Raw genomic sequence first — 25,705 nt, forward strand, 5'->3', positions numbered from 1 at the left:
CATCACATCACTCCCGGAGCTCAGCGCTGAAGCTGAGACTGCAGACAGAACGGAAGGGGATCGAGGAAAGGTGAGTATCAGTGTTTTTATGTTATAAACTTTGTCAACAAATTGAGGAGGAACAGTAACCTAGGGGAAACATTATACTGAGGGGCAGAGATGGAAGGGGACATTATACTGGGGGCAGAGATGGAAGGGGACATTATACTGGGGGCAGAGATGGAAGGGGACATTATACTGGGGGCAGAGATGGAAGGGGACATTATACTGGGGGCAGAGATGGAAGGGGACATTATACTGGGGGCAGAGATGGAAGGGGACATTATACTGGGGGCAGAGATGGAAGGGGACATTATACTGGGGGCAGAGATGGAAGGGGACATTATACTGGGGGCAGAGATGGAAGGGGACATTATACTGGGGGCAGAGATGGAAGGGGACATTATACTGGGGGCAGAGATGGAAGGGGACATTATACTGGGGCAGAGATGGAGAGAGGACATTATACTGGGGCAGAGATGGAAGGGGACATTATACTGGGGGCAGAGATGGAAGGGGACATTATACTGGGGGCAGAGATGGAGGGGGGACATTATACAGGGGCAGAGATGGAAGGGGACATTATACTGGGGGAAGAGATGGAGAGGGGACATTATACTGGGGCAGAGATGGAAGGGGACATTATACTGGGGGAAGAGATGGAAGGGGAAATTATACTGGGGGCAGAGATGGAGAGGGGACATTATACTGGGGGCAGAGATGGAGAGGGGACATTATACTGGGAGCAGAGATGGAGGGGGGACATTATACAGGGGCAGAGATGGAGAGGGGACATTATACTGGGGGCAGAGATGGAGAGGGGACATTATACTGGGGCAGAGATGGAAGGGGACATTATACTGGGGGAAGAGATGGAAGGGGAAATTATACTGGGGGCAGAGATGGAGAGGGGACATTATACTGGGGGCAGAGTTGGAGAGGGGACATTATACTGGGGGCAGAGATGGAGGGGGTACATTAAACTGGGGGCAGAGATGGAAGGGGACATTATACTGGGGGCAGAGATGGAAGGGGACATTATACTGGGGGCAGAGATGGAGAGGGGACATTATACTGGGGGCAGAGATGGAGAGGGGACATTATACTGGGGGCAGAGATGGAGAGGCGACATTATACTGGGGGCAGAGATGGAGAGGGGACATTATACTGGGGGCAGAGATGGAGGGGGTACATTATACTGGGGGCAGAGCTGGAAGGGGACATTATACTGGGGGCAGAGATGGAGGGGGGACATTATACTGGGGCAAGAGATGGAAGGGGACATTATACTGGGAGCAGAGATGGACAGGGGACATTATACTGGCGGCAGAGATGGAGAGGGGACATTATATTGGGGGCAGAGATGGAGAGGGGACATTATACTGGGGGCAGAGATGGAGGGGGTACATTATACTGGGGCAGAGATGGAAGGGGACATTATACTGGGGGAAGAAATGGAAGGGGACATTATACTGGGAGCAGAGATGGAGGGGGGACATTATACTGGGGCAGAGATGGAGAGGGGACATTATACTGGGGGCAGAGATGGAGAGGGGACATTATACTGGGGGCAGAGATGGAAGGGGACATTATACTCGGGGCAGAGATGGAAGGGGACATTATACTGGGGGAAGAGATGGAAGGGGATATTATACTGGGAGCAGAGATGGAGGGGGGACATTATACAGGGGCAGAGATGGAGAGGGGACATTATACTGGGGGCAGAGATGGAGAGGGGACATTATACTGGGGCAGAGATGGAAGGGGACATTATACTGGGGGAAGAGATGGAAGGGGAAATTATACTGGGGGCAGAGATGGAGAGGGGACATTATACTGGGGCAGAGATGGAAGGGGACATTATACTGGGGGAAGAGATGGAAGGGGAAATTATACTGGGGGCAGAGATGGAGAGGGGACATTATACTGGGGGCAGAGATGGAGAGGGGACATTATACTGGGGGCAGAGATGGAGAGGGGACATTATACTGGGGGCAGAGATGGAAGGGGACATTATACTGGGGGCAGAGATGGAGAGGGGACATTATACTGGGGGCAGAGATGGAAGGGGACATTATACTGGGGCAGAGATGGAGGGGGGACATTATACTGGGGGCAGAGATGGAAGGGGACATTATACTGGGAGCAGAGATGGACAGGGGACATTATACTGGGGCAGAGATGGAGAGGGGATATTATATTGGGAGCAGAGATGGAGATGGGACATTATACTGGGGGCAGAGATGGATAGGGGACATTATACTGGGGGCAGATGATGAGGGATATTAAAGGGATTCTACCATTAAAAATCTTTTTTCTGGGGATAACACGTCAGAATAGCCTTTAGAAAGGCTATTCGTCTCTTACCTTTAGATGGGATCTCCGCCGCGCCGTTCCTTAGTTGTTAAATATTATATTTGCAATATTCTCTAGCAGACATGGGGTTAACACTCTAATGACATCACATACTGCTATATTTTGGGAACATGGGTGCGGTTAGAGTACACCATTTTAGAAACTTCCTTACATAGTAGCAAGATGGAAGGTAACATGAATATAAATGAGTAAGAAATACACATGTCTAGGTCTGTCTTTGGGAAGACCAGGGTGGGTGATCCAGGCAGATGGACATCCATGGATGCCGTATTCAACCCAAATCCACCAACCAGATGACAAGCATGAACCAAGCTGTAACTACAGGATATCCAGATGAAGAACTCTGAAGATGTAAACTATATTGACAATTGACTGATATTTGTGTTAATCCAGCTGTTACTTACAGAAGTACTCTGATGACTCTGCTATAGTCGGCCTTATCACTGATGGCGACGATAGGGAATACAGAGACTTAAACCGGGATTTTGTTGAATGGTGCCAGCAGAACCAGCTCAGGATTAATGCTGGAAAGACCAAGGAGATGGTGTTGGACTTTAGTAAACGCAGAGGTGCTCCAACCACAGTAGAGATCCAAGGGACATGCATTGAGATAGTCAGGACCTATAAGTATCTGGGCGTGCTCCTCAATAATAAACTAGACTGGGCTGATCACCTGGAGGCGCTGCACAGAAAGAGCCACAGCAGACTCTACCTGCTCAGGAGGCTGAGGGCCTTTGGAGTCCAGGGGACACTTCTTAGGGCCTTCTTCAACTCGGTGGTTGCTTCAGGCATCTTTTTCAGTGTGGCCTGATGGGGGAGCAGTATATCAACCAGGGACAGAAATAGACTTGACAGGCTGATCAGGAGGGCCAGCTCTGTCCTGGGGAGCCCCTTGGACCCAGTACAGGTGGTGGGTGACAGAAGGACACTGTCTGTGGTGACCTCCATGCGGGAGAACAAATCCCACCTCATGTATGGGACCTTTACAACACTGGGCAGCACTGTAAGTGACCGTCTGCTTCACCCCAAGTGTGAGAAGGAGTGCTATCGCAAGTCCTTCCTTCCAACCGCGACCAGGCTGTATAATCTACACTCACCGGCCACTTTATTAGGTACACCATGCTAGTAACGGGTTGGACCCCCTTTTGCCTTCAGAACTGCCTCAATTCTTTGTGGCATAGATTCAACAAGGTGCTGGAAGCATTCCTCAGAGATTTTGGTCCATATTGACATGATGGCATCACACAGTTGCCGCAGATTTGTCGGCTGCACATCCATGATGCGAATCTCCCGTTCCACCACATCCCAAATATGCTCTATTGGATTGAGATCTGGTGACTGTGGAGGCCATTGGAGTACAGTGAACTCATTGTCATGTTCAAGAAACCAGTCTGAGATGATTCCAGCTTTATGACATGGCGCATTATCCTGCTGAAAGTAGCCATCAGATGTTGGGTACATTGTGGTCATAAAGGGATGGACATGGTCAGAACAATACTCAGGTAGGCTTTGGCATTGCAACGATGCTCAATTGGTACCAAGGGGCCCAAAGAGTGCCAAGAAAATATTCCCCACACCATGACACCACCACCACCAGCCTGAACCATTGATACAAGGCAGGATGGATCCATGCTTTCATGTTGTTGACGCCAAATTCTGACCCTACCATCCGAATGTCGCAGCAGAAATCGAGACTCATCAGACCAGGCAACGTTTTTCCAATCTTCAATTGTCCAATTTCGATGAGCTTGTGCAAATTGTAGCCTCAGTTTCCTGTTCTTAGCTGAAAGGAGTGGCACCCGGTGTGGTCTCCTGCTGCTGTAGCCCATCTGCCTCAAAGTTCGACGTACTGTGCGTTCAGAGATGCTCTTCTGGCTACCTTGGTTGTAACGGGTGGCTATTTGAGTCACTGTTGCCTTTCTATCAGCTCGAACCAGTCTGGCCATTCTCCTCTGACCTCTGGCATCAACAACGCATTTCCGCCCACAGAACTGCCGCTCACTGGATGTTTTTTCTTTTTCGGACCATTCTCTGTAAACCCTAGAGATGGTTGTGCGTGAAAATCCCAGTAGATCAGCAGTTTCTGAAATACTCAGACCAGCCCTTCTGGCACCAACAACCATGCCACGTTCAAAGGCACTCAAATCACCTTTCTTCCCCATACTGATGCTCGGTTTGAACTGCAGGAGATTGTCTTGACCATGTCTACATGCCTAAATGCACTGAGTTGCCGCCATGTGATTGGCTGATTAGAAATTAAGTGTTAACGAGCAGTTGGACAGGTGTACCTAATAAAGTGGCCGGTGAGTGTACATCAAGCCAAGCGTAGATCACTCCGCACAGAGAACTAATGATTATGTCAATGACCATGAAGTCTCCTTCTTTCTCTTCCGTTTTTCCTTAGCTGCTATGGACTCCTAGTATATCTTCTCTTCTCAGCATATGTGTGTCTACGTCTGTATTATATTACTGTGTATTATCCTGTACCTGTATTACTAGGCTGCTGTAACATGCTGAAATTTCCCCAATGTGGGACTATTAAAGGATTATCTTATCTTATCTCTCTTATCTCTTATTAAGAAAAGAAAAAATCTGCAGGGGTAGCGGCTGTTGCCGGGCCCCTAATGTCCCGAGCCCTGTCGCAGATGCTACCTTGGTAGTTACGTCACTGACCCAGACCATGGACCTACCTATAGTAACTACAGAATACACCCAGACCATGAACCTACCTATAGTAACTACAGAATACACCCAGACCATGGACCTACCTATAGTAACTACAGAATACACCCAGACCATGGACCTACCTATAGTAACTACAGAATACACCCAGACCATGGACCTACCTATAGTAACTACAGAATACACCCAGACCATGGACCTACCTATAGTAACTACAGAATACACCCAGACCATGGACCTACCTATAGTAACTACAGAATACACCCAGACCATGGACCTACCTATAGTAACTACAGAATACACCCAGACCATGGACCTACCTATAGTAACTACAGAATACACCCAGACCATGGACCTACCTATAGTAACTACAGAATACACCCAGACCATGGACCTACCTATAGTAACTACAGAATACACCCAGACCATGGACCTACCTATAGTAACTACAGAATACACCCAGACCATGGACCTATCTATAGTAACTACAGAATACACCCAGACCATGGACCTACCTATAGTAACTACAGAATACACCCAGACCATGAACCTACCTATAGTAACTACAGAATACACCCAGACCATGGACCTACCTATAGTAACTACCGAATACACCCAGACCATGGACCTACCTATAGTAACTACAGAATACACCCAGACCATGAACATACCTGCAGTAACTATATACTGATACATCAGGTGCACAGCGATACGTCAGAATTTAGTTCTATGTCATTTATGAATTGCCATATATTTCCATTATCACTTACAACGAGAAAGTGGCGCAAGTTCTAATAAACAGGCCACACCGCGGCGATACCACCCTGTACAGACCATGTCCGCATGATGTCTCACAAGTGGTCTGGTGCAAATATATATACATATGGCAAAAGTTATATACATCTATAGAAATAATATATATACACTTATACACACGCATATATATATATATATATATATATATATATATATATATATATACTGTCCCCCCCTCTGGCTGCTCCTGTACTGAGGGGAATAGATTGGGGCTTTCTGGGGCAGCTCCTGTAATCTCTCCATTCTAGTCACCTCAGTACTGAACAGTCTACATTGCAGTTGGTTCCAGCAGCTTCTCCCTCCAGCAACTCCAATCTAGAGCGGCCACTAGTGAGGAGACTGGAGCCGAGTTATAGGGGGAGGAGCGACTCTAATGTCTGGTCATGTGATTATGTGACTCCTCCCACACACGTCACATCTCACAGGTCTTTAGTTCAATAGGGTTTAACATCTGCACAGATGAAGCCATAACAGAAAGACCTGATCATGTGACTCCCTGACTCCGCCCACATCTATGACATCATCACAGGTCCTGTGAGCAGACGGCTGCTGCACCCGAGGAGGTGAGTGCTCCCCGCACACTATAATGTCCTCCCCGTGGCCCCCACACACTATAATGTCCTCCTTGTGGCCCCCGCACACTATAACGTCCTCCTTGTGGCCCCCACACACTATAATGTCCTCCTTGTGGCCCCCACACACTATAATGTCCTCCTTGTGGCCCCCACACACTATAACGACCTCCTTGTGGCCCCCACACACTATAATGTCCTCCTTGTGGCCCCCACACACTATATTGTCCTCCTTGTGGCCCCCACACACTATAATGTCCTCCTTGTGGCCCCCACACACTATAATGTCCTCCTTGTGGCCCCCACACACTATATTGTCCTCCTTGTGGCCCCCACACACTATAATGTCCTCCTTGTGGCCCCCACACACTATAACGACCTCCTTGTGGCCCCCACACACTATAATGTCCTCCTTGTGGCCCCCACACACTATATTGTCCTCCTTGTGGCCCCCACACACTATAATGTCCTCCTTGTGGCCCCCACACACTATAATGTCCTCCCTGTGGCCCCCCACACACTATAACGTCCTCCTTGTGGCCCACACACACTATAATGTCCTCCTTGTGGCCCCCACACACTATATTGTCCTCCTTGTGGCCCCCACACACTATAATGTCCTCCTTGTGGCCCACACACACTATAATGTCCTCCCTGTGGCCCCCACACACTATAATGTCCTCCCTGTGGCCCCCACACACTATAATGTCCCCCCTGTGGCCCCCACACACTATAATGTCCTCCCTGTGGCCCACACACACTATAATGTCCTCCCTGTGGCCCCCACACACTATAATGTCCTCCCTGTGGCCCACACACACTATAATGTCCTCCCTGTGGCCCCCACACACTATAATGTCCTCCCTGTGGCCCCCACACACTATAATGTCCTCCCTGTGTCCTCCACACACTATAATGTCCTCCCTGTGGCCCCCACACACTATAATGTCCTCCTTGTGGCCCCCACACACTATAATGTCCTCCTCGTGGCCCACACACACTATAATGTCCTCCTCGTGGCCCCCACACACTATAATGTCCTCCCTGTGGCCCACACACACTATAATGTCCTCCCTGTGGCCCACACACACTATAATGTCCTCCTTGTGGCCCCCGCACACTATAACATCCTCCCTGTGGCCCCCGCACACTATAATGTCCTTGTGGCCCCCACACACTATAATGTCCCCCCTGTGTCCTCCACACACTATAATGTCCTCCTTGTGGCCCCCACACACTATAATGTCCTCCCTGTGGCCCCTACATGCTATAATGTCCTCCTTGTGGCCCCCACACTCTATAATGTCCTCCCTGTGGCCCCCACACACTATAATGTCCTCCTTGTGGCCCCCACACTCTATAATGTCCTCCCTGTGGCCCCCACACGCTATAAAATCAGATAACCCTTTAATAGTTCCACCTTGGGGCACATTCGGTTTTATATACCGCTAGTAAGTATGCCGAATTCAGCGCACTACCGGCTTTCCCGTTCTCTGCCCCCGGTCCTGGTACCGTAGCTCTTCACTGTCAGAAGGGGGTTCCTCACAGTAGTGCCTATAGCGCTGTACAGTGTGAGTGAGGAGGATCGCCCCCTCCCCTTCCTGATAGTGCTCGTCCATAGATTAGTACGGGGTGGGGGGTGGGGGGGGGGGGGCGGGGGCATGCTGCCGCTAGCGGAGAAAAGAAATGACCTGCCCTTTCTTCAGGCGGATTCTGTGGCTGAATCAGCCGCCTCCGAACATTCATTTGGAATCTACGTGTGAACTTAGCCTAAAAGTCCATATCTCAGTATGTAACAGGAAGTCCATGTTTTGATATCCTGCTGATTGATGTTAGTTATAATGTAGTGCAGAAATTAGCCACAACCTAGCATGCAAACCGTGCAAAATCAACAGCAGATTGGCAGGATTTGAATCGGCGTCTAGTGGTTCTCTTATGTTTGGTCTCCGGCTCTCTGCTGCATGTACTTTGTTGTCTGCTGGAGTTTGGGATCCCCAGGTGTATTCATTTGTGTATCCTATCAGGTGTTGCCAGGCTCTATTTAAAGGGATTCTACCATTAAAACCTTTTTTCTTTTTTTTTTGTGGATAAGATGTTGGAATAGCCTTTAGACAGGATCCTTCTGTCACCCACCACCTGTACTAGGTCCAGGGGGCTCCCCAGGACAGAGCTGGCCCTTCTGATCAGCCTGTCAAGTCTATTTCTGTCTCTGGTTGATGGACTGCTCCCACACCGAAAAATATGGCTGAAGCAACCACAGAGTTGAAAAAGGCCCTAAGAAGTGGCCCCTGAACTCCAAACGCCCTCAGCCTCCTGAGCAGGTAGAACCTACTGTGACCCTTTCTGTGCAGCGCCTCCAGGTGATCGGCCCAGTCCAGTTTATTATTGAGGAGCACGCCCAGGTACTTTTAGGTCTTGACTATCTCAATGCATGTCCCTTCGATCTCCACCGGGATTGGAGCACCTCTCCGTTTACTAACGTCCACCACCATCTCCTTGGTCTTCCCAGCATTAATCCTGAGCTGGTTCCTCTGACACCATTCTACAAAGTCCTGGTTTAAGTCTCTGTATTCCGTGTTGTCGCCATCAGTGATAAGGCCTACTATAGCAGAGTCATCGGAGTACTTCTGTAAGTAACAGCTGGAGGAGTTATGCCTAAAGTCAGCAGTGTACAGTGTGAAGAGAAATGGGGCAAGAACTGTACCTTGTGGTGCCCCCGTACTACAGATCACAGTGTCAGATACACAGTTCCGGACTCTCATATACTGAGGTCTGTTTGTCAGGTAGTCTAGTATCCAGTTGGACAGGTGATGGTCCACACCAACAAGTTTCAGCTTCTCCCCTCAGTAGCCCTGGTTGAATGGTGTTGAACGCACTGGAGAGATCAAAGAACATTATTCTCACAGTGTTCCCGGGTTTCTCCAAGTGAGAGAGAGCTCTATGAAGAAGGTGGATGATGCCAATTCTCCTCTATGACCAGTAGATTGTAGTCCAGACAGAAATGTGGGAGATCTATCTGTGACAGTTGTGGCTGTTCCAAGAGATCGATGGACGAACCATCACTTGATGTGACTGAAGCTGCAGGGAAAGTCAGTGTCATCTGTACAAGTGTCAGCTCCGTATCTTTGGACTCTTCCTCACCTACTTGAGGGTTTCTTCCCCTCCTTAGTGGGTAGCGCGGCTCATTCTACTAGAGCTGCTGGAGCCTCCTGGGCTGTTCAGGTTTTGGTTCTTCCCGATCCAATTTGTGTTGCAACACCCCGGGCAGCAGTGAACACCCCTCAGCCAGTACGCTTGAGGCTGGACAAAAACTCTCATGGCGGATTGGCCAGCTCCTTCCACTGCTCTAATCTATTTGAGGTTAAGGAAAATGATTGTTCTCGTACCGTGTTAGCCAGTGGGTAGGAAATATAAAAAAGAAAAAACAAAAAACTTGATAGTCTTCAGTAGTTGATACCTTTTTAAATGGCTAACGAATAATGATGACAGATTATGTTTCAGAACACTTGGCTCTTTTCTCAAGTAAATTTACTTAAAAAGGTATCAACTACTGAAGACTGTCAAGTTTTTTGTTTTTTTGTATTGGAGGTTAGCTATCTGCTGGAACATAGGAACCATCTAGTCATAACTGTACCTGCCGGTGGGTGTCTGTGGCCTGTTGAGGGTCTGGTTGGTGCTGCGAGGTGAAACATTTCTGGTTCCTCATGTTCCTGATACTGTACTGGCTGCTGATGCTGCTGCTCGTCCTTCGGCTACTTGTCGCTGTGGCACTGGCAGAGGAGGCGGAGTGTCTCTCAGTATGAACACATCCCAAATGGCCCTGTCCTCCTCAGCTAAAACCTTATGTCATGTCTTTGGCTGCGAGGCTTATGTTCACAACCTGCACTGTTGGAGAAATACTGTCACCCTTGGCCGACAGCCAATCTCTTTTCTTTGATAAATCGCCCCCATTACATCAATGAGATTCTGTTCATCCTATCACACACCTTATATACCCACCAAGCCGGCCCACAACAAGTCACTCCCTTCCTGAGCTACACGCAGCCGACATCAGAAGTAGGAGGTGGTGATAATAATGGGACTCAACTCTTCTATTTATTCCATGGGATTCCGTGTAGTGATTACATTGTCTCATCTTCTCTCCATTCAGGTTCCTACAATATAGAATCTTCTCAGTATCCTACTAATCCTATCCTTCCTACTTTGGATGTTTGTTCCTTAATCACGCAAAAAATGCTGAACAGATTTGACATTCAGCACATAGATAGATTGTAAACTAAATTAAAATATAGGCCACTTTTTATCCCGGTAAATGACATGGCTTCAGGACTGTTATGGATTTAGGTTCACATATTATATTACACTGCACTTATCTCAGTTTCTGAGAAAGCCAGGGTAGTTTTCTCTCTGTGTAAACACACACTAACCCTCAGTGTTCATGCATTTGCATATTATCTGATCTGCTCCAGGCATTGCAGACAAACTGACATGGGCAAACACCTTCAATCTAAATTGGCATCTAAATTGGCAGTTTGCCAATTTTCAACATGCCTGGAAAAAGAAAATCTAATTTGTCGCAAACAACGAGAGCTATGAAGGAGCCAGAAGTCACAGGCTACTTTTTATCCCAGTAAATGACATGGCTTCACAACTTTTATGAATTTATGTTCATATACTATATTAAACTGCTCTTGCCGACAGGACCATCTCAGCTAATTGCTAATAAAGCCTGGTTTGTTATCGATGTAAAGACACAGATAACACTGAGTCCATTCTGTCCAAGTATCTGCATATAAATCAGTGTTCTGTGTCCTCTAGGCAGTGTGCTGAGACACTGAGATCCAAATTTGCAGTTTCCCAATTTTAAACATGCCGAGAAGAAAAAAATCTAATTTGTCGAAAATTTCAAAGAAAGCAAGAGCTAGCAAGATAGCCAGAAGACAGAGTTCTCAAGCGGAGCTGAGGAGGATTGAGCAAGCTAAGCTTCAAGCGGCTCTTAGTGCAGCCGAAACGCTGGAGCAGACGAACCATCGACAGCAGCAATTTACTGAATCTAGGCGGATCATCTATGCCAACAACATGCAAACGAAGTTGCAGCCAGAGACAAGTCTTCCATATAAGAGAATATTTCTGATTGATCCATCAAAGATGGAAAGAGATAGGAACAAGATGGCGGAAAGTCTATTAAATCTCACCCTAAAGATCATCTACCAGCTTACTGGAGAGGTGAGAGATTCTGATGATGTCATCATGACATCATTCTTATCTATAGTAATAACAGATGATATGACTGGAGAGGTGATGGACTCTGGACATGTATGTAGTGAGATTTATTAATGTGTCTCCCCATAACCAGGATTACACAGTAGTGAAGAAGACCTCTAATGGGTGCTGTCAGGCTCATGTGTATGAAGGATATGGAGGAACCCTGAGCTTAATTCCAGAACCTGCATCTCACCCCCTGATAGAGGAGGAGATCAATAGACAGAAGATCCTAGAACTCACCAACAAGCTACTGGAGCTGCTGACTGGAGAGGTGACACTGCTGGGAATGCTGGGACATTATACAGTAACTGGAGGGGTCGGGGTGATGACTGTATCATTGTGTTGTCAGGTTCCTATAAGGTGTCAGGATGTCGCTGTCTATTTCTCCATGGAGGAGTGGGAGTATTTAGAAGGACACAAGGATCTGTACAAGGAGGTGATGATGGAGGACCACCAGCCCCTCACATCAGCAGGTAATAGACATGACTATATACACATGGACTTCCATTATTTGTATGTACAGAATGAATTCAGTCCCTGTCTGTGTTTCCTACAGGTAGATCCAGTAAGAGGACAACACCGGAGAGATGTCCCAGTCCTCTTCTTCCACAGGATGATGATCAGGTAGATGGAGATATTCCCTATGATGTGTAGACGGGCTGTGAAGTCCTTGTGGTCAGTCTTGTTGTATCCAGCAGTATTATATGGTTATATACATGGGCGGTGTCATTGAGCCGCCATCTAATATGTTTATCCGGCTTCTCACAGACCTGCAGCTACTGTCAGGACATCTTTCACCTTCATGCGGATTAATGATCTAGAACATTCTCTGTGACTTCCCCATTTGTCCGGTGACTTTTACATTATTTGTTTCCCAGATTTTCCATCAGGATAAAGATGTGAGCGACATTAATGCTATATCTATGAGAATAAAGGAAGAGCCCTATGTGAGTGGTGATGAGGAGTGTGAGGAGAACATTCCTACAGGGAACCGCCCAGGTGAGGAGTCACCACTATATAAAGCACAGAAGGGTCACTGATTCTAGTCAGACATTGTTTAGACTATTTGTTGTTCCCCGATTCAGGTAAAATACTAATAATACATGAATATAAATGTGATACCGCTATAGGGGGTAATAAATGTAGTATAGAATAGAATGTACAGCAGGAATATGGACTTGACATCGATGTGAACGAGGCAAATTTCTTCCTCACCGGCTGTCAGTCCTCGTGAAGGGAAAGAATTTACCAGAATTATATAGCAGATTATTTCAGGTAGCGGAAAAATAATCCTCCTGCTCGATCTTCAGGCAGATTCCACCTCAGAGCTCTATGGAAATAAATGGGAGGTGGAAAATCCGGCCTGGCCAGTAAGGAATCTGATGGAGATTCGGGGGCTGATTTGGTAAAGCGGAAAAATTCTTCTTCTGAATTCCTGAAGCAGCTTCTACAAATGTCACTGTGTAAACCTCACCTTAGACCCCAATCACACTATGGAATCCGGACTAGAAAATCTGGTCTGTACATCAGTCACATTTCCCAGCCTGAACTCTGTCCACACACCAGGACTCCCCGTATCTTAGTGATCTATGACGCTAGGAGTCCCTGCTTCCTTGTGACTCCACAGACCCTACTACATACTGTATGGGACAGCAGATCCGCGTTGAGTCAGGCTGGGAAACCCAGCAGATGTGGTTTGGATTCTATTGTGTGTATGGGGTGTAATACAGTAAGATTTATGGCATCCTACAGTATTATTCCACATAAGTGGCCATATTTAAGCAGCCAGGGATTGTGTTCACCTCTACAGTGACCTAGAGGTTACTGTAAAAGCTTTGTTGGCCAACACTAAACCTAGAAACCAAGGAATAACAAAAATTAGGAGAAATTCAAAAAAGGGGAATTCTAGAAAGCCGCTATAATTAATCTGCTCATTGAGGCCCTTTGCGGCCCGGTATTGAGCCTGAAGATCCATTTTATTTCCCTCTGTAAGAGGAGGCGATCCCAGTTTTCTCCCCTCCCAGAGGGCACGACCACATCAATCCCCACAAAGTTGATAACTCCTGTCTCATGGGGGTGAAAAATTCTTAAATGGCAGACCATAGGTATAGTCCTGTCATGGGAAATATGCCCCAAATGCTTTCCAATCCTCCTCCTAAATTCCTTCTTATTTTTACCAATATATTCAATGTCACCTTAACATGTGGCCTTGTATATAACTCCTTTAGACTTACAATTGATATATTGTCTAATAGAAACACTCCCATCTAGAACATTCAATTTAAAATATTTTCCTACCACCAGGGAAGAGCAAGCTACACAGCCTCCATATCTAAAGCAACCAGTTGTACCGATGCTAGTTATCAGATCTGGAGTCCAAATGGTGAGGCAAACGGTACAGTACTTACATAGTAACAATATGTAGATTGTAGTCCAGACAGAAATGTGGGAGATCTATCTGTGACAGTTGTGGCTGTTCCAAGACATCGATGGACGAACCATCACTTGTTGTGACTGAAGCTGCAGGAAAAGTCAGTGTCACCTTTATAAGTGTCAGCTCCGTATCTTTGGACTCTTCGCATCTTCTTGAGGGTTTCTTCCCCTCCTTAGTGGATAGCACGGCTATGACAGACAGGGCCAGCTCCTTCCACTGCTCTAACTTACTGGACCAGAATTTCATGGGGTTGGAGTTACCTGCTGGAACATAGGAACCATCTAGTTATGTCTGTTCCTGCTGGTGCAGCCGGTGGGTGTCAGTTGCCTGTTGTGGGTCTGGTTGGTTCTGTGAGGTGAAACATTTCTGGTTCCTCATGTTCCAGATACTGTACTGGCTGCTGATGCTGCTGCTCGTCCTCCGGCTACTTGTCACTATGGCACTGGCAGAGGAGGCGGAGTGTTTCTCAGTATGAACACATCCCAAAATGGCCCCGTCCTCCTCAGCTAAAACCTTATGTCATGGCTTTAGCTGCGAGACTTGTGTGCACAACAGTTCACAACCTGCGCTGTTGGAGAAATACTGTCACCCTTGGCCCGACAGCCAATAATCATCCCTTGTGCAACTCTGATAAATCGTCCCCTTTACCCGAGACAACAATGAGATTCTGTTCAGCCTATCACACACCTTATATACCCACCAAGCCGGCCCACAACAAGTCACTCCCTTCCTGAGCTACACGCTGCCGACGTCAGAAGTAGGAGGTGGTGATAATAATGGGACTCAACTCTTCTATTTATTCCATGGGATTCCGTGTAGTGATTACATTGTCTCATCTTCTCTCCATTCAGGTTCCTACAATATAGAATCCTCTCAGTATCTTCTATATAAGAGAATATTCCTGATTGATCCATCAAGGATGGAAAGAGACAGGAACAAGATGGCGGAAAGTCTATTAAATCTCACCCTAGAGATCATCTACCAGCTTACTGGAGAGGTGAGAGATTCCGATGATGTCATCATGACATCATTCTTATCTATAGTAACAACAGATGATATGACTGGAGAGGTGATGGACTCTGGACATGTATGTAGTGAGATTTATTAATGTGTCTCCCCATATCCAGGATTACACAGTAGTGAAGAAGACCTCTAGTGGGCGCTGTCAGGTTCATGTTTCTAAAGGATATGGAGGAACCCTGAGCTTAATTCCAGAACCTGCACCTCATCCCCTGATACAGGAGGAGATCAATGGACAGAAGATCCTAGAACTCACCAACAAGATGCTGGAGCTGCTGACTGGAGAGGTGACACTGCTGGGAATGCTGGGACATTATACAGTAACTGGAGGGGTCGGGGTGATGACTGTATCATTGTGTTGTCAGGTTCCTATAAGGTGTCAGGATGTCGCTGTCTATTTCTCCATGGAGGAGTGGGAGTATTTAGAAGGACACAAGGATCTGTACAAGGAGGTGATGATGGAGGACCAGCAGCCGCTCACATCAGCAGGTAATAGACATGACTATATACACATGGACTTCCATTATTTGTATGTACAGAATGAATTCAGTCCCTGTCTGTGTTTCCTATAGAGAAAAGCAAAAAAAAAAAATGAGGTAAAACAAAACACTAAACATCACAGTTTAAAAAAAAAAACCCATAATTTGTATTAAGATAAAATGTTCATATATATATACAGTCCTATGAAAAAGTTTGGGCACCCCTATTAATCTTAATCATTTTTAGTTCTAAATATTTTGGTGTTTGCAACAGCCATTTCAGTTTGATATATCTAATAACTGATGGACACAGTAATATTTCAGGATTGAAATGAGGTTTATTGTACTAACAGAAAATGTGCACTATGCATTAAACCAAAATTTGACCGGTGCTAAAATTTTGGTCCCCTTATCATTTTATTGATTTGACTACTCCTAACTACTTTTTACTGACTTACTGAAGCACAACATTGGTTTTGTAACCTCACTGAGCTTTGAACTTCATAGCCAGATGTATCCAATCATAAGAAAAGGTATTTAAGGTGGCCAATTGCAAGTTGTTCTCCTATTTGAATCTCCTCTGAAGAGTGGCATCATGGGCTACTCAAAACAACTCTCAAATGATCTGAAAACAAAGATTGTTCAACATAGTTGTTCAGGGGAAGGATACAAAAAGTTGTCTCAGGGCTCGTTCACATCTGCGCCCAGGTGTCCGTTCTGCAGATTTCCGTTTCCTGCATAAAACAGAGCAGGAGACGGAAACCTGCAGGAGTCTTTCTCACCCATTCAATTGAATGGGTGAGAAAGCTGTCCGGCAGTGAGCGTTTTGCGCTCTCCGCCGCGAAACCGGGTTTTTTAATCCGGACACAGAGTCGGACATGCAGTACTCTGTGTCCGGATTAAAAAATCCGGTTTCGCGGCGGAGAGCATGAAACGCCGCTCACGGCCGGACCCAGTCTGTGCTTTCCGTCTTCTGGCATGCAGAAGACGGAAAGCACAGAACGGAGACCAGAACGCAGGAGTGAACCTAGCGTCAGAGATTTAACCTGTCAGTTTCCACTGTGAGGAACATAGTAAGGAAATGGAAGACCACAGGGACAGATCTTGTTAAGCCCAGAAGTGGCAGGCCAAGAAAAATATCAGAAAGGCAGAGAAGAAGAATGGTGAGAACAGTCAAGGACAATCCACAGACCACCTCCAAAGAGCTGCAGCATCATCTTGCTGCAGATGGTGTCACTGTGCATCGGTCAACTATACAGCGCACTTTGCACAAATAGAAGCTGTATGGGAGAGTGATGAGAAAGAAGCCGTTTCTGCAACCACGCCACAAACAGAGTCGCCTGAGGTATGCAAAAGCACATTTGGACAAGCCAGCTTCATTTTGGAAGAAGGTCCTGTACACTGATGAAACAAAGATTGAGTTGTTTGGTCATACAAAAAGGCGTTATGCATGGCGTCCAAAAAAAACAGCATTACAAGAAAAACACATGCTACCCACTGTAAGATTTGGTGGAGGTTCCATCATGCTTTGGGGCTGTGTGGCCAATGCCGGCACCGGGAATCTTGTTAAAGTTGAGAGTCGCATGGATTCCACTCAGTATCAGCAGATTCTTGAGAATAATGTTCAAGAATCAGTGACGAAGTTGAAGTTACGCCGGGGATGGATATTTCAGCAAGACAATGATCCAAAACACCGCTCCAAATCCTCAGGCATTCATGCAGAGGAACAATTACAATGTTCTGGAATGGCCATCCCAGTCCCCAGACCTGAATATCATTGAACATCTGTGGGATGATTGGAAGCGGGCTGTCCATGCTCGGCGACCATCTAACTTAACTGAACTTGAATTGTTTTGTAAAGAGGAATGGTCCAAAATACCTTCATCCAGGATCCAGGAACTGATTAAAAGCTACAGGAAGCGACTAGAGGCAAAAGGAGGGTCTACTAAATATTACTGTCACGTTTCTGTTGAGGTGCCCAGACTTTTGCACCGGTCACATTTTGGTTTAACCCCTTCCCGACATGCGCCGTAATAGTACGGCGCGTGTCGGGTCTGTAACTATGGCGACCGCCCGGGAGCTGGGCGGCCGCCATAGCCGCCGGGTGTCTACTGCTTTAAGCAGTAGACACCCGGCTCTAATGCCTCCGATCGGTCCCCGGACCGATCGGAGGCATTAACCTCTCCGGCGCTGCTGTCAAAGGCGCCGGAGGCGCCATTTTCCCGGCGGCGCATGGGTGCCGCCATTTTGGCAAGGATCGCCGGCTCCTGGAGCATGCTCCAGGGCCAACCCCCCGTTGCCATGACAGCCGGGAGCCTTGTTAAGGGCTCCCAGCCAGTCTGCAAATTCTCTCTTTTGCAGGCTGGTGTATACAGCCTGCAAAAGAGATGATGCTTTTTTGCAATGCATTAGCATTGTAATGCATTGCATTAGTGATCAGACCCCCTGGGGTTCAACACCCCTAGGGGGTCTAATAAATGCAAAAAAAAAAATAAAAAAAAAGTAAAAAAAAATATAAAAAAATATAAAAAGTATTAAAAGTTCAAATCACCCCCCTTTCCCTAGAACAGATATAAAAGTAGTTAAAAACTGTGAAACACATACATGTTAGGTATCCCCGCGTCCGAAATCGCCCGCTCTACAAATCTATACAAATATTTTTCCTGTTCGGTAAACACCGTAGCAGGAAAAATAGTCAAAAGTGCCAAACCGCCGTTTTTTCACTGTTTTGATTCTGATAAAAATTTGAATAAAAAGTGATCAAAGCAATAACATTTCCTGAAAATGGTAGAACTACAAAGTACACCCGACCCCGCAAAAAAAGACGCCCTATGCATCCCCGTACACTTACGTATAAAAAAGTTACGGCCGTCGGAATATGGCGACTTTTAGAAAAAAAAATTTTTTAACACCGTTTTGGAATTTTTTTTAGGGGTCAAAATGTAAATAAAACCATATAAGTTTGGTATCCCTGGAACCGTACCGAAACACAGAATACAGGGGACATGTCATTTTGGCTGCACAGTGAACGCCGTAAAACCAAAGCCCGTAAGAAAGTCGCAGAAATGCATTTTTTTTCTTCAAATCCACCCCATTCTGAATTTTTTTTCCTGCTTCCCAGTACATTATATAGAATAATTAATGGTGGCATCATGAAGAAAAAATTGTCCCGCAAAAATTAAGACCTTATGTGACTCTGGGAGCGGAGAAATAAAAAAGTTATGGGGTTTAGAAGGAGGGGAGTCAAAAACGAAAATCAAAAAATGCCATCGGCGGGAAGGGGTTAATGCATATTACACATTTTCTGTTACAATAAGCCTCATTTCAATCCTGAAATATTACTGTGTCCATCAGTTATTAGATAGATCAACCTGAAATGGCTGCTGCAAACACCAAAATATTTAGAACTAAAAATGATTAAGATTAATAGGGGGGCACAAACTTTTTCATAGGACTGTAAGTAAAAAGATAGACAAATGTAGTACAGGAATGTTCCCACAAGGGGTCAGCACAGAAGTGGGTGAACCATCTCAAGTTAATAGACATGCATAATGCATGATAGAAATATACTGTATGGGATAAGAGGAATGTATAAGATATCCATTTTGTCATTACCATAGAACTATATGTATGGATTCAAGCATTCAATAACCATAGGTCTTTTTAAGGGGATTGTAAACTAAAGGTGATATATACCAATACAAGTGTATAAATAAAACGACACATTCAAAGTGAATTCACATCTAAATGTACAGACGTAGTGTCCAGCCGTATTAAATAGAAACCACCATTACTATACCATTGTAAACATCTAATATACAGAAGAACACCAGGCATAAATGTATACCAAAAATATTCACTTTTATTAAATAAAATTACATATAACTAGACAAACATAGTAACACACAATTATAGGTGGGGGAACAAATAGACCCAAAGAGCACAATGAGGGAGGGAAGTAAAAATACATGCGTGTACCATCACATGGCTGAATATCATGTACTGTATGTATATATAAAATACAGGCATAGGGGTAGAGTCACAATAGTAATATATACGTGTGCACTGCACATCAAATCAAATTAGACCCCACACAACAACCCTGCACATATAAGACACCATAGAGGCCACAGACATGAACTTCATATAAACCTAGTTTATCCCGTCATACCAAACCGCGCTCCTGACCCGGGTTGTGCGTTGGTCCGTTGTTTCAGTGGGCTTATATGGTGTCTTATATGTGTAGGGTTGTTGTGTGGGGTCTAATTTGATCTGATGTGCAGTGCACATGTATATATTACTATTGTGACTCTACCCCTATGCCTATATTTTATATAGGGTTCGGGGGATATTGTCACTCCTTAGGGAGAGACCACCATATAGGTGTGTGGAGACTTGTTAAGCCTTTAGCACTCCACTTTGCAAGGAACTATGGGAAGAATATGCAAATCCGCCTTCCATGATGTAATTAGGAAGACAGTTGCTGCCTCATTGTTGCAAACCAATAGAGGGCGCTCACTGGAATGTGCAAGCCTGTCTTAAGACAGGATTCCAGTGAAATAACCCAATAATGGCTGCTCCCTTTAGCCTCATGCCCAACCTTCCAAGAGGCCTTTGTTTAGCAATGACGCTGGGATTATTACCAGGTTATAGTCTCTCAATCGAGGACAGCTGTTTCGATCTGGTTGGATCTCATCAGCCCGATGTAGAGAGGACTATAACCTGGTAGAGGTGAGAGGCTTAGACAGGGTTCGGGGGATATTGTCACTCCTTAGGGAGAGACCACCATATAGGTGTGTGGAGACTTGTTAAGCCTTTAGCACTCCACTTTGCAAGGAACTATGGGAAGAATATGCAAATCCGCCTTCCATGATGTAATTACTCACCTCTACCAGGTTATAGTTCTCTCTACATCGGGCTGATGAGATCCAACCAGATCGAAACAGCTGTCCTCGATTGAGAGACTATAACCTGGTAATAATCCCAGCGTCATTGCTAAACAAAGGCCTCTTGGAAGGTCGGGCATGAGGCTAAAGGGAGCAGCCATTATTGGGTTATTTCACTGGAATCCTGTCTTAAGACAGGCTTGCACATTCCAGTGAGCGCCCTCTATTGGTTTGCAACAATGAGGCAGCAACTGTCTTCCTAATTACATCATGGAAGGCGGATTTGCATATTCTTCCTATATTTTATATATACACACAGTACATGATATTCAGCCATGTGATGGTACACACATGTATTTTTACATCCCTCCCTCATTGTGCTCTTTGGGTCTATTTGTTCCCCCACCTATAATTGTGTGTTACTATGTTTGTCTAGTTATATGTAATTTTATTTAATAAAAGTGAATATTTTTGGTATACATTTATGCCTGGTGTTCTTCTGTATATTAGATGCTAATACACACCTGGTGGTTTACCTCTTTTGTGGTATTTTGCATAATACTGTTGTAAACCTGCTTGCCTGGAATCCCAAATACCCAAATAACCTACAGCATGTTGGAGAATAACAAAGAGCGACTAAATGGAGTATGAGAATAAGTCACCGTAATTTACCCATAGAAAAAATGCCAAGAAGGAGATGCACAGGAGCACCCACGGCTGACCGCCCGACTCGCGTTTCGGCGTACCGCCTTCGTCAGGGTGTTCCTGTGCATCTCCTTCTTGGCATTTTTTCTATGGGTAAGTTACGGTGACTTATTCTCATACTCCATTTTTTTTTTAAACTCGTTTTATTGAAGATTACATAACAAAGCAAGTAATACAATCAAAACAAAAGTAAAACACAGGTACAGTATAAGCACAAGAAACATACAGTTAACCAGAAACAAGCCACAGCACTGGTCCATCCCGACCCCAACCCAACCACCCCGACCACAACACAGTTCTGAACACAATATCACATGACACAACAACAAAGTTACAACAGTCACATATATTCCCCACACGAGGAGTCACAAACCTATCTGGCAATAGCTCCTATTTATGGAGCAAAGGTGTCTAGGGCCAAACGCATCATGGGAGCAGAGTATTGGGTCACGGGAGAATCACACCACGCACCCCATACCGTAGTAAATTTCTGGGGACAGCCCCTCCCTTTATATATAATCTGATTAAATGGGAGAACCGAGTTAACCATTTTCCGCCATTGGGAGACAGATGGGGATCTAGGGGCCATCCACCGCAAGGCGATGGCTTTCCTAGCATAAAACAAGCACTCTCTAAGAAAAATTCGAGTATGATGTTGCCACAACTCCTCCTCCAAAACGCCAAACAGGCAGACTTCGGGAGAAAACGGGACTGGGCGGCCCAGGACATCTGCCAGAAGGTCTACCACTCCCCTCCAAAAGGTGCGAACCACCGGACAACCCCACATCATGTGCCAAAAATCTGCACGAGGATATGGACACCTGAGACAAGTCGAGCTAGACATACGGCCCATTCTGTGCAAACGGACAGGGGTCAAATAACATTGGTGTATGATAAAAATTTGGATCAATTTATTATTAGCTGAAGGAGAGACATAAAGAGGAGATTCCAAAACCTCCTGAAACAGCTCATCAGTCAATTCTGGGATGTTGGTGCGCCAACGCGTCAGAGCCGGGGACTCAGCCAGAGATACCTTTACATGAATTAGATGGTTATATAGAACCGAAATAAGACCCCCAGGGCCCTGAGAGCGTAGCACACCAATGAGCGGGTATTCGGAAATGGCACACGGTTGGGCAGGAAATATCGAGGAAAGGGCATGACGTATCTGAAGAAACCTAAAGAACTGGTGTCTTGGGATCTCATGTGATGCGGTCAAAGAGTCAAAAGTAACAAACACCCCCTGTGTATATAAATTCGCTAGAGTAGACACCCCATATCGTGACCAAGACCTAGCATCAGGTAACACGAATAGATCAGACAAGCCAGGATTGTCCCACAAGGGGGTCTCTGCAGGGGTGTCCGAATAAGAAGATACTTTCCGGGCCTGCGCCCAAACCTGCGCCGCCAGAGTATGAATGGGCAAAAGCCTACCCCTGAACAACCGAGACTGGTCCAGCACAGGCCACAAGATATTCAGGTCCAGATGGTGAGCCAAATGCCTCTCCGGCCCCGGGAGCCGATCCGAGGAAAGCCTCTCATACTCCATTTAGTCGCTCTTTGTTATTCTCCAACATGCTGTAGGTTATTTGGGTATTTGGGATAGGATTCCAAGAAGACATGTTTACGACAGTATAGTAATGGTGGTTTCTATTTAATACGGCTGGACCACTACGTCTGTACAGTCATATGTGAATTCATTTTGAAGGGTCACTGATTCTATTGAGCCATTGTTTAGACTATTTGTTGTTCCCCGATTCAGGTAAAATACTAATAATACATGAATATAAATGTGATACCGCTATAGGGTGTAATAAATGTAGTATAGAATAGAACGGACAGCAGGAATATGGACTTGACATCGATGTGAACGAGGCAAATTTCTTCCTCACCAGCTGTCAGTCCTCGTGAAGGGAAAGAATTTCCCAGAATTATATAGCAGATTATTTCAGGGAGCGGAAAAATAATCCTCCTGCTCGATCTTCAGGCAGATTCCACCTCAGAGCTCTATGGAAATAAATGGAGGTGGAAAATCCGGCCTGGCCAGTAAGGAATCTGATGGAGATTCGGGGGCTGATTTGGTAAAGAGGAAAAATTCTTCTTCTGAACTCCTGAAGCAGCTTCTACAAATGTCACTGTGTAACCCTCACCTTAGACCCCCAATCACACTATGGAATCTGGACTAGAAAATCTGGTCTGTACATCAGTCACATTTCCCAGCCTGAACTCTGTCCACACACCAGGACTCCCCGTATCTTAGTGATCTATGACGCTAGGAGTCCCTGCTTCCTTGTGACTCCACAGACCCTACTACATACTGTATGGGACAGCAGATCCGTGGTGAGTTCAGGCTGGGAAATCCAGCAGATGTGGTTTGGATTCTATTGTGTGTATGGGGTGTAGTACAGTAAGATTTATGGCATTCTAAATTAAGCTCTCTGTGCAAAAAATTAGTAACCCTAGTGCACAAGCACAGATGAATCATTAAGCCTGTACAGATGGGGCTGCGGTTGAGTCATCTGACCTGAACTCCATCATAATTCTTTGGGACATGTTGGAATAGCAGGTAAAATGCCGACATCAGCATCACCACAATTTGGTGGATTGGTGCAAGCAACTCCATAGTCAGTGTTTTGAACTGGATGCGACGTATTTGCAAAACCTTGTGGACTCACTTCCTAACCGAATTCAGCAGTTATCAAGACCTGAGGCAGTAATACCATATTAAATGATGATTTTCATGATTTTTTTAGGGGAGACTAAATTTTTGTCCGGTGAGCTTATTATTCCACATAAATGGCCATATTTAAGCAGCCATGGATTGTGTTCAGCTCTACAGTGACCTAGAGCAGTGGTGATGTCTCCTGCCCCGCTTCATTACTATTCACTATCACTGACCTCCGTCTCAGCACAGTGAATACTAATGAAGTAGGCCGCGCTGCCGTCGTTTACTGCCTGTGCCACTGACTTCACTTCTTCACACGGTCTGAAGCGTCTCAGGCAGCGGCAGCTCAGTGGGGAATATATTTATAAAGTTATGGTATTCAAAAATAGTAATATCAGTTTTCTTCTTTTCAGATGACTGTACCAGGAGCTCAGTGGGACATCTGATATCTACAGATTATACAGCAGAGGACAGTGATATCAAACAAGATCCATATGAAGAACATGTCATTACCTCAGATATACCCTCAGGCCTTCAGGAGAAAGATCTTTCTTGTAACTCATCACAGTCTGTTAAGCAAAATGAAAGTTGTAGAAGTGGTGATAATCATCAGAGAACTCACACAGGAGAGAAGCCATATTCATGCCCAGATTGTGGGGCATGTTTTATAGCTAAATTAAATCTTGTTAAACATCAGATGATTCACATACGGGAGAAGCCACATTCATGTCCAGTGTGTCAGAAATGTTTTACCTATAAATTAGAACTTGTTGAACATCAAAGCGTTCACATAGGGAAGAAGTCATATTCATGTCCAGAATGTGAGAAATGTTTTTTCTTTAAATCAAATCTTGATGTACATCTAAGAGCTCACACAAAGGAGAAGCAATATTCATGCCCAGAATGTGGACAATGGTTCAAGGTTAAATCATATCTTGCTAAGCATCAAAAGATTCACACAGGGGAGGATCAACAGTCCGGGGTTTCTATTGCCGTACTTTGTGCTTCATAATGCACCACACATTATATATGGGAGTGAGGTCTGGACTGCAGGCAGGTCAATCTAGTACTCGCACTCTCTTACTATGAAGCCACGCTAAAATTAATCAGGGACGTCCCTGGAAAACACATTGCTTGGATGGCAGTATATGTTGCTCCAAAACCTGTATGTACCAGTCGGCATTAATAGTGCCTTCACAGATGTACAAGTTACCTATGTCATGGGCACTAACACACCCCTATCCTATACCATCAGAGATGTACCATGGGCACTAACATTCCCCTGATAGCTTCAGAGGTGTTGGATTTTGAATCTTGCGCTGATAACAATTCAGACAGCCCTTTTCCTCTTTGGCCCGGAGAACACGACGTCCATGATTTCCATAAGTAAATTGAAATGTGAACTGGACAGACCATAGGAGACTTTTCCACTTTGTGTCAGAACATCTCAGATGAGCTCGGGTCTAGAGAAGTCGGCGGTGTTTCTGGGTGTTGTTGATATACGGCTTTCGCTTTTCATGGTAGAGTTTTAACTTGCACCTGGAGATCATTGATCCCTTGACAAAGCCCTATAGTCGGGTGAGGGGCACGGCTGGTACGGTACGGTATGGAGCAATAGCATCTACACATTCACTCTTTCATCTATTTTTTTGCCTGTGATTCAGTGCATAGGCAGGGTTGTGTGTGGGGGTCCAATATAACTTGGTAATATACCTTTTTCCTTGTCTATAAGTGAGACTTTACCCATATACCCACCTTTACATACT

At 45.5% G+C, this 25,705-nt stretch overlaps 3 protein-coding genes and 1 pseudogene across 3 annotated transcripts in view; 2 read left to right on the forward strand and 2 right to left on the reverse strand.

The window, feature by feature from the left end:
• Positions 1 to 25,705, reverse strand: part of LOC142190613 (gastrula zinc finger protein XlCGF66.1-like) — a 410,056-nt gene that overhangs the window by 313,646 nt on the left and 70,705 nt on the right. The window lies entirely within an intron of this gene.
• LOC142189797 (uncharacterized) overlaps positions 1 to 25,705 on the reverse strand; it is a 373,599-nt pseudogene that overhangs the window by 102,338 nt on the left and 245,556 nt on the right.
• The window catches only part of LOC142189984 (uncharacterized), a 373,254-nt gene that overhangs the window by 10,383 nt on the left and 337,166 nt on the right, over positions 1 to 25,705 (forward strand). The gene's annotated exons all lie outside the window — the stretch shown is intronic.
• LOC142215636 (uncharacterized) lies at positions 11,267 to 25,030 on the forward strand. Its single transcript, XM_075283711.1, has 4 exons — positions 11,267 to 11,711; positions 11,842 to 12,021; positions 15,570 to 15,693; positions 24,353 to 25,030. Exons 1-4 carry the CDS (start codon positions 11,355 to 11,357, stop codon positions 24,949 to 24,951), a joined length of 1,260 nt encoding a protein of 419 aa, XP_075139812.1. The 5' UTR covers positions 11,267 to 11,354; the 3' UTR covers positions 24,952 to 25,030.

The sequence above is a fragment of the Leptodactylus fuscus genome, chromosome 1 (genome assembly GCF_031893055.1).
Source record: "Leptodactylus fuscus isolate aLepFus1 chromosome 1, aLepFus1.hap2, whole genome shotgun sequence".
Classification (NCBI taxonomy): domain Eukaryota; kingdom Metazoa; phylum Chordata; class Amphibia; order Anura; family Leptodactylidae; genus Leptodactylus; species Leptodactylus fuscus.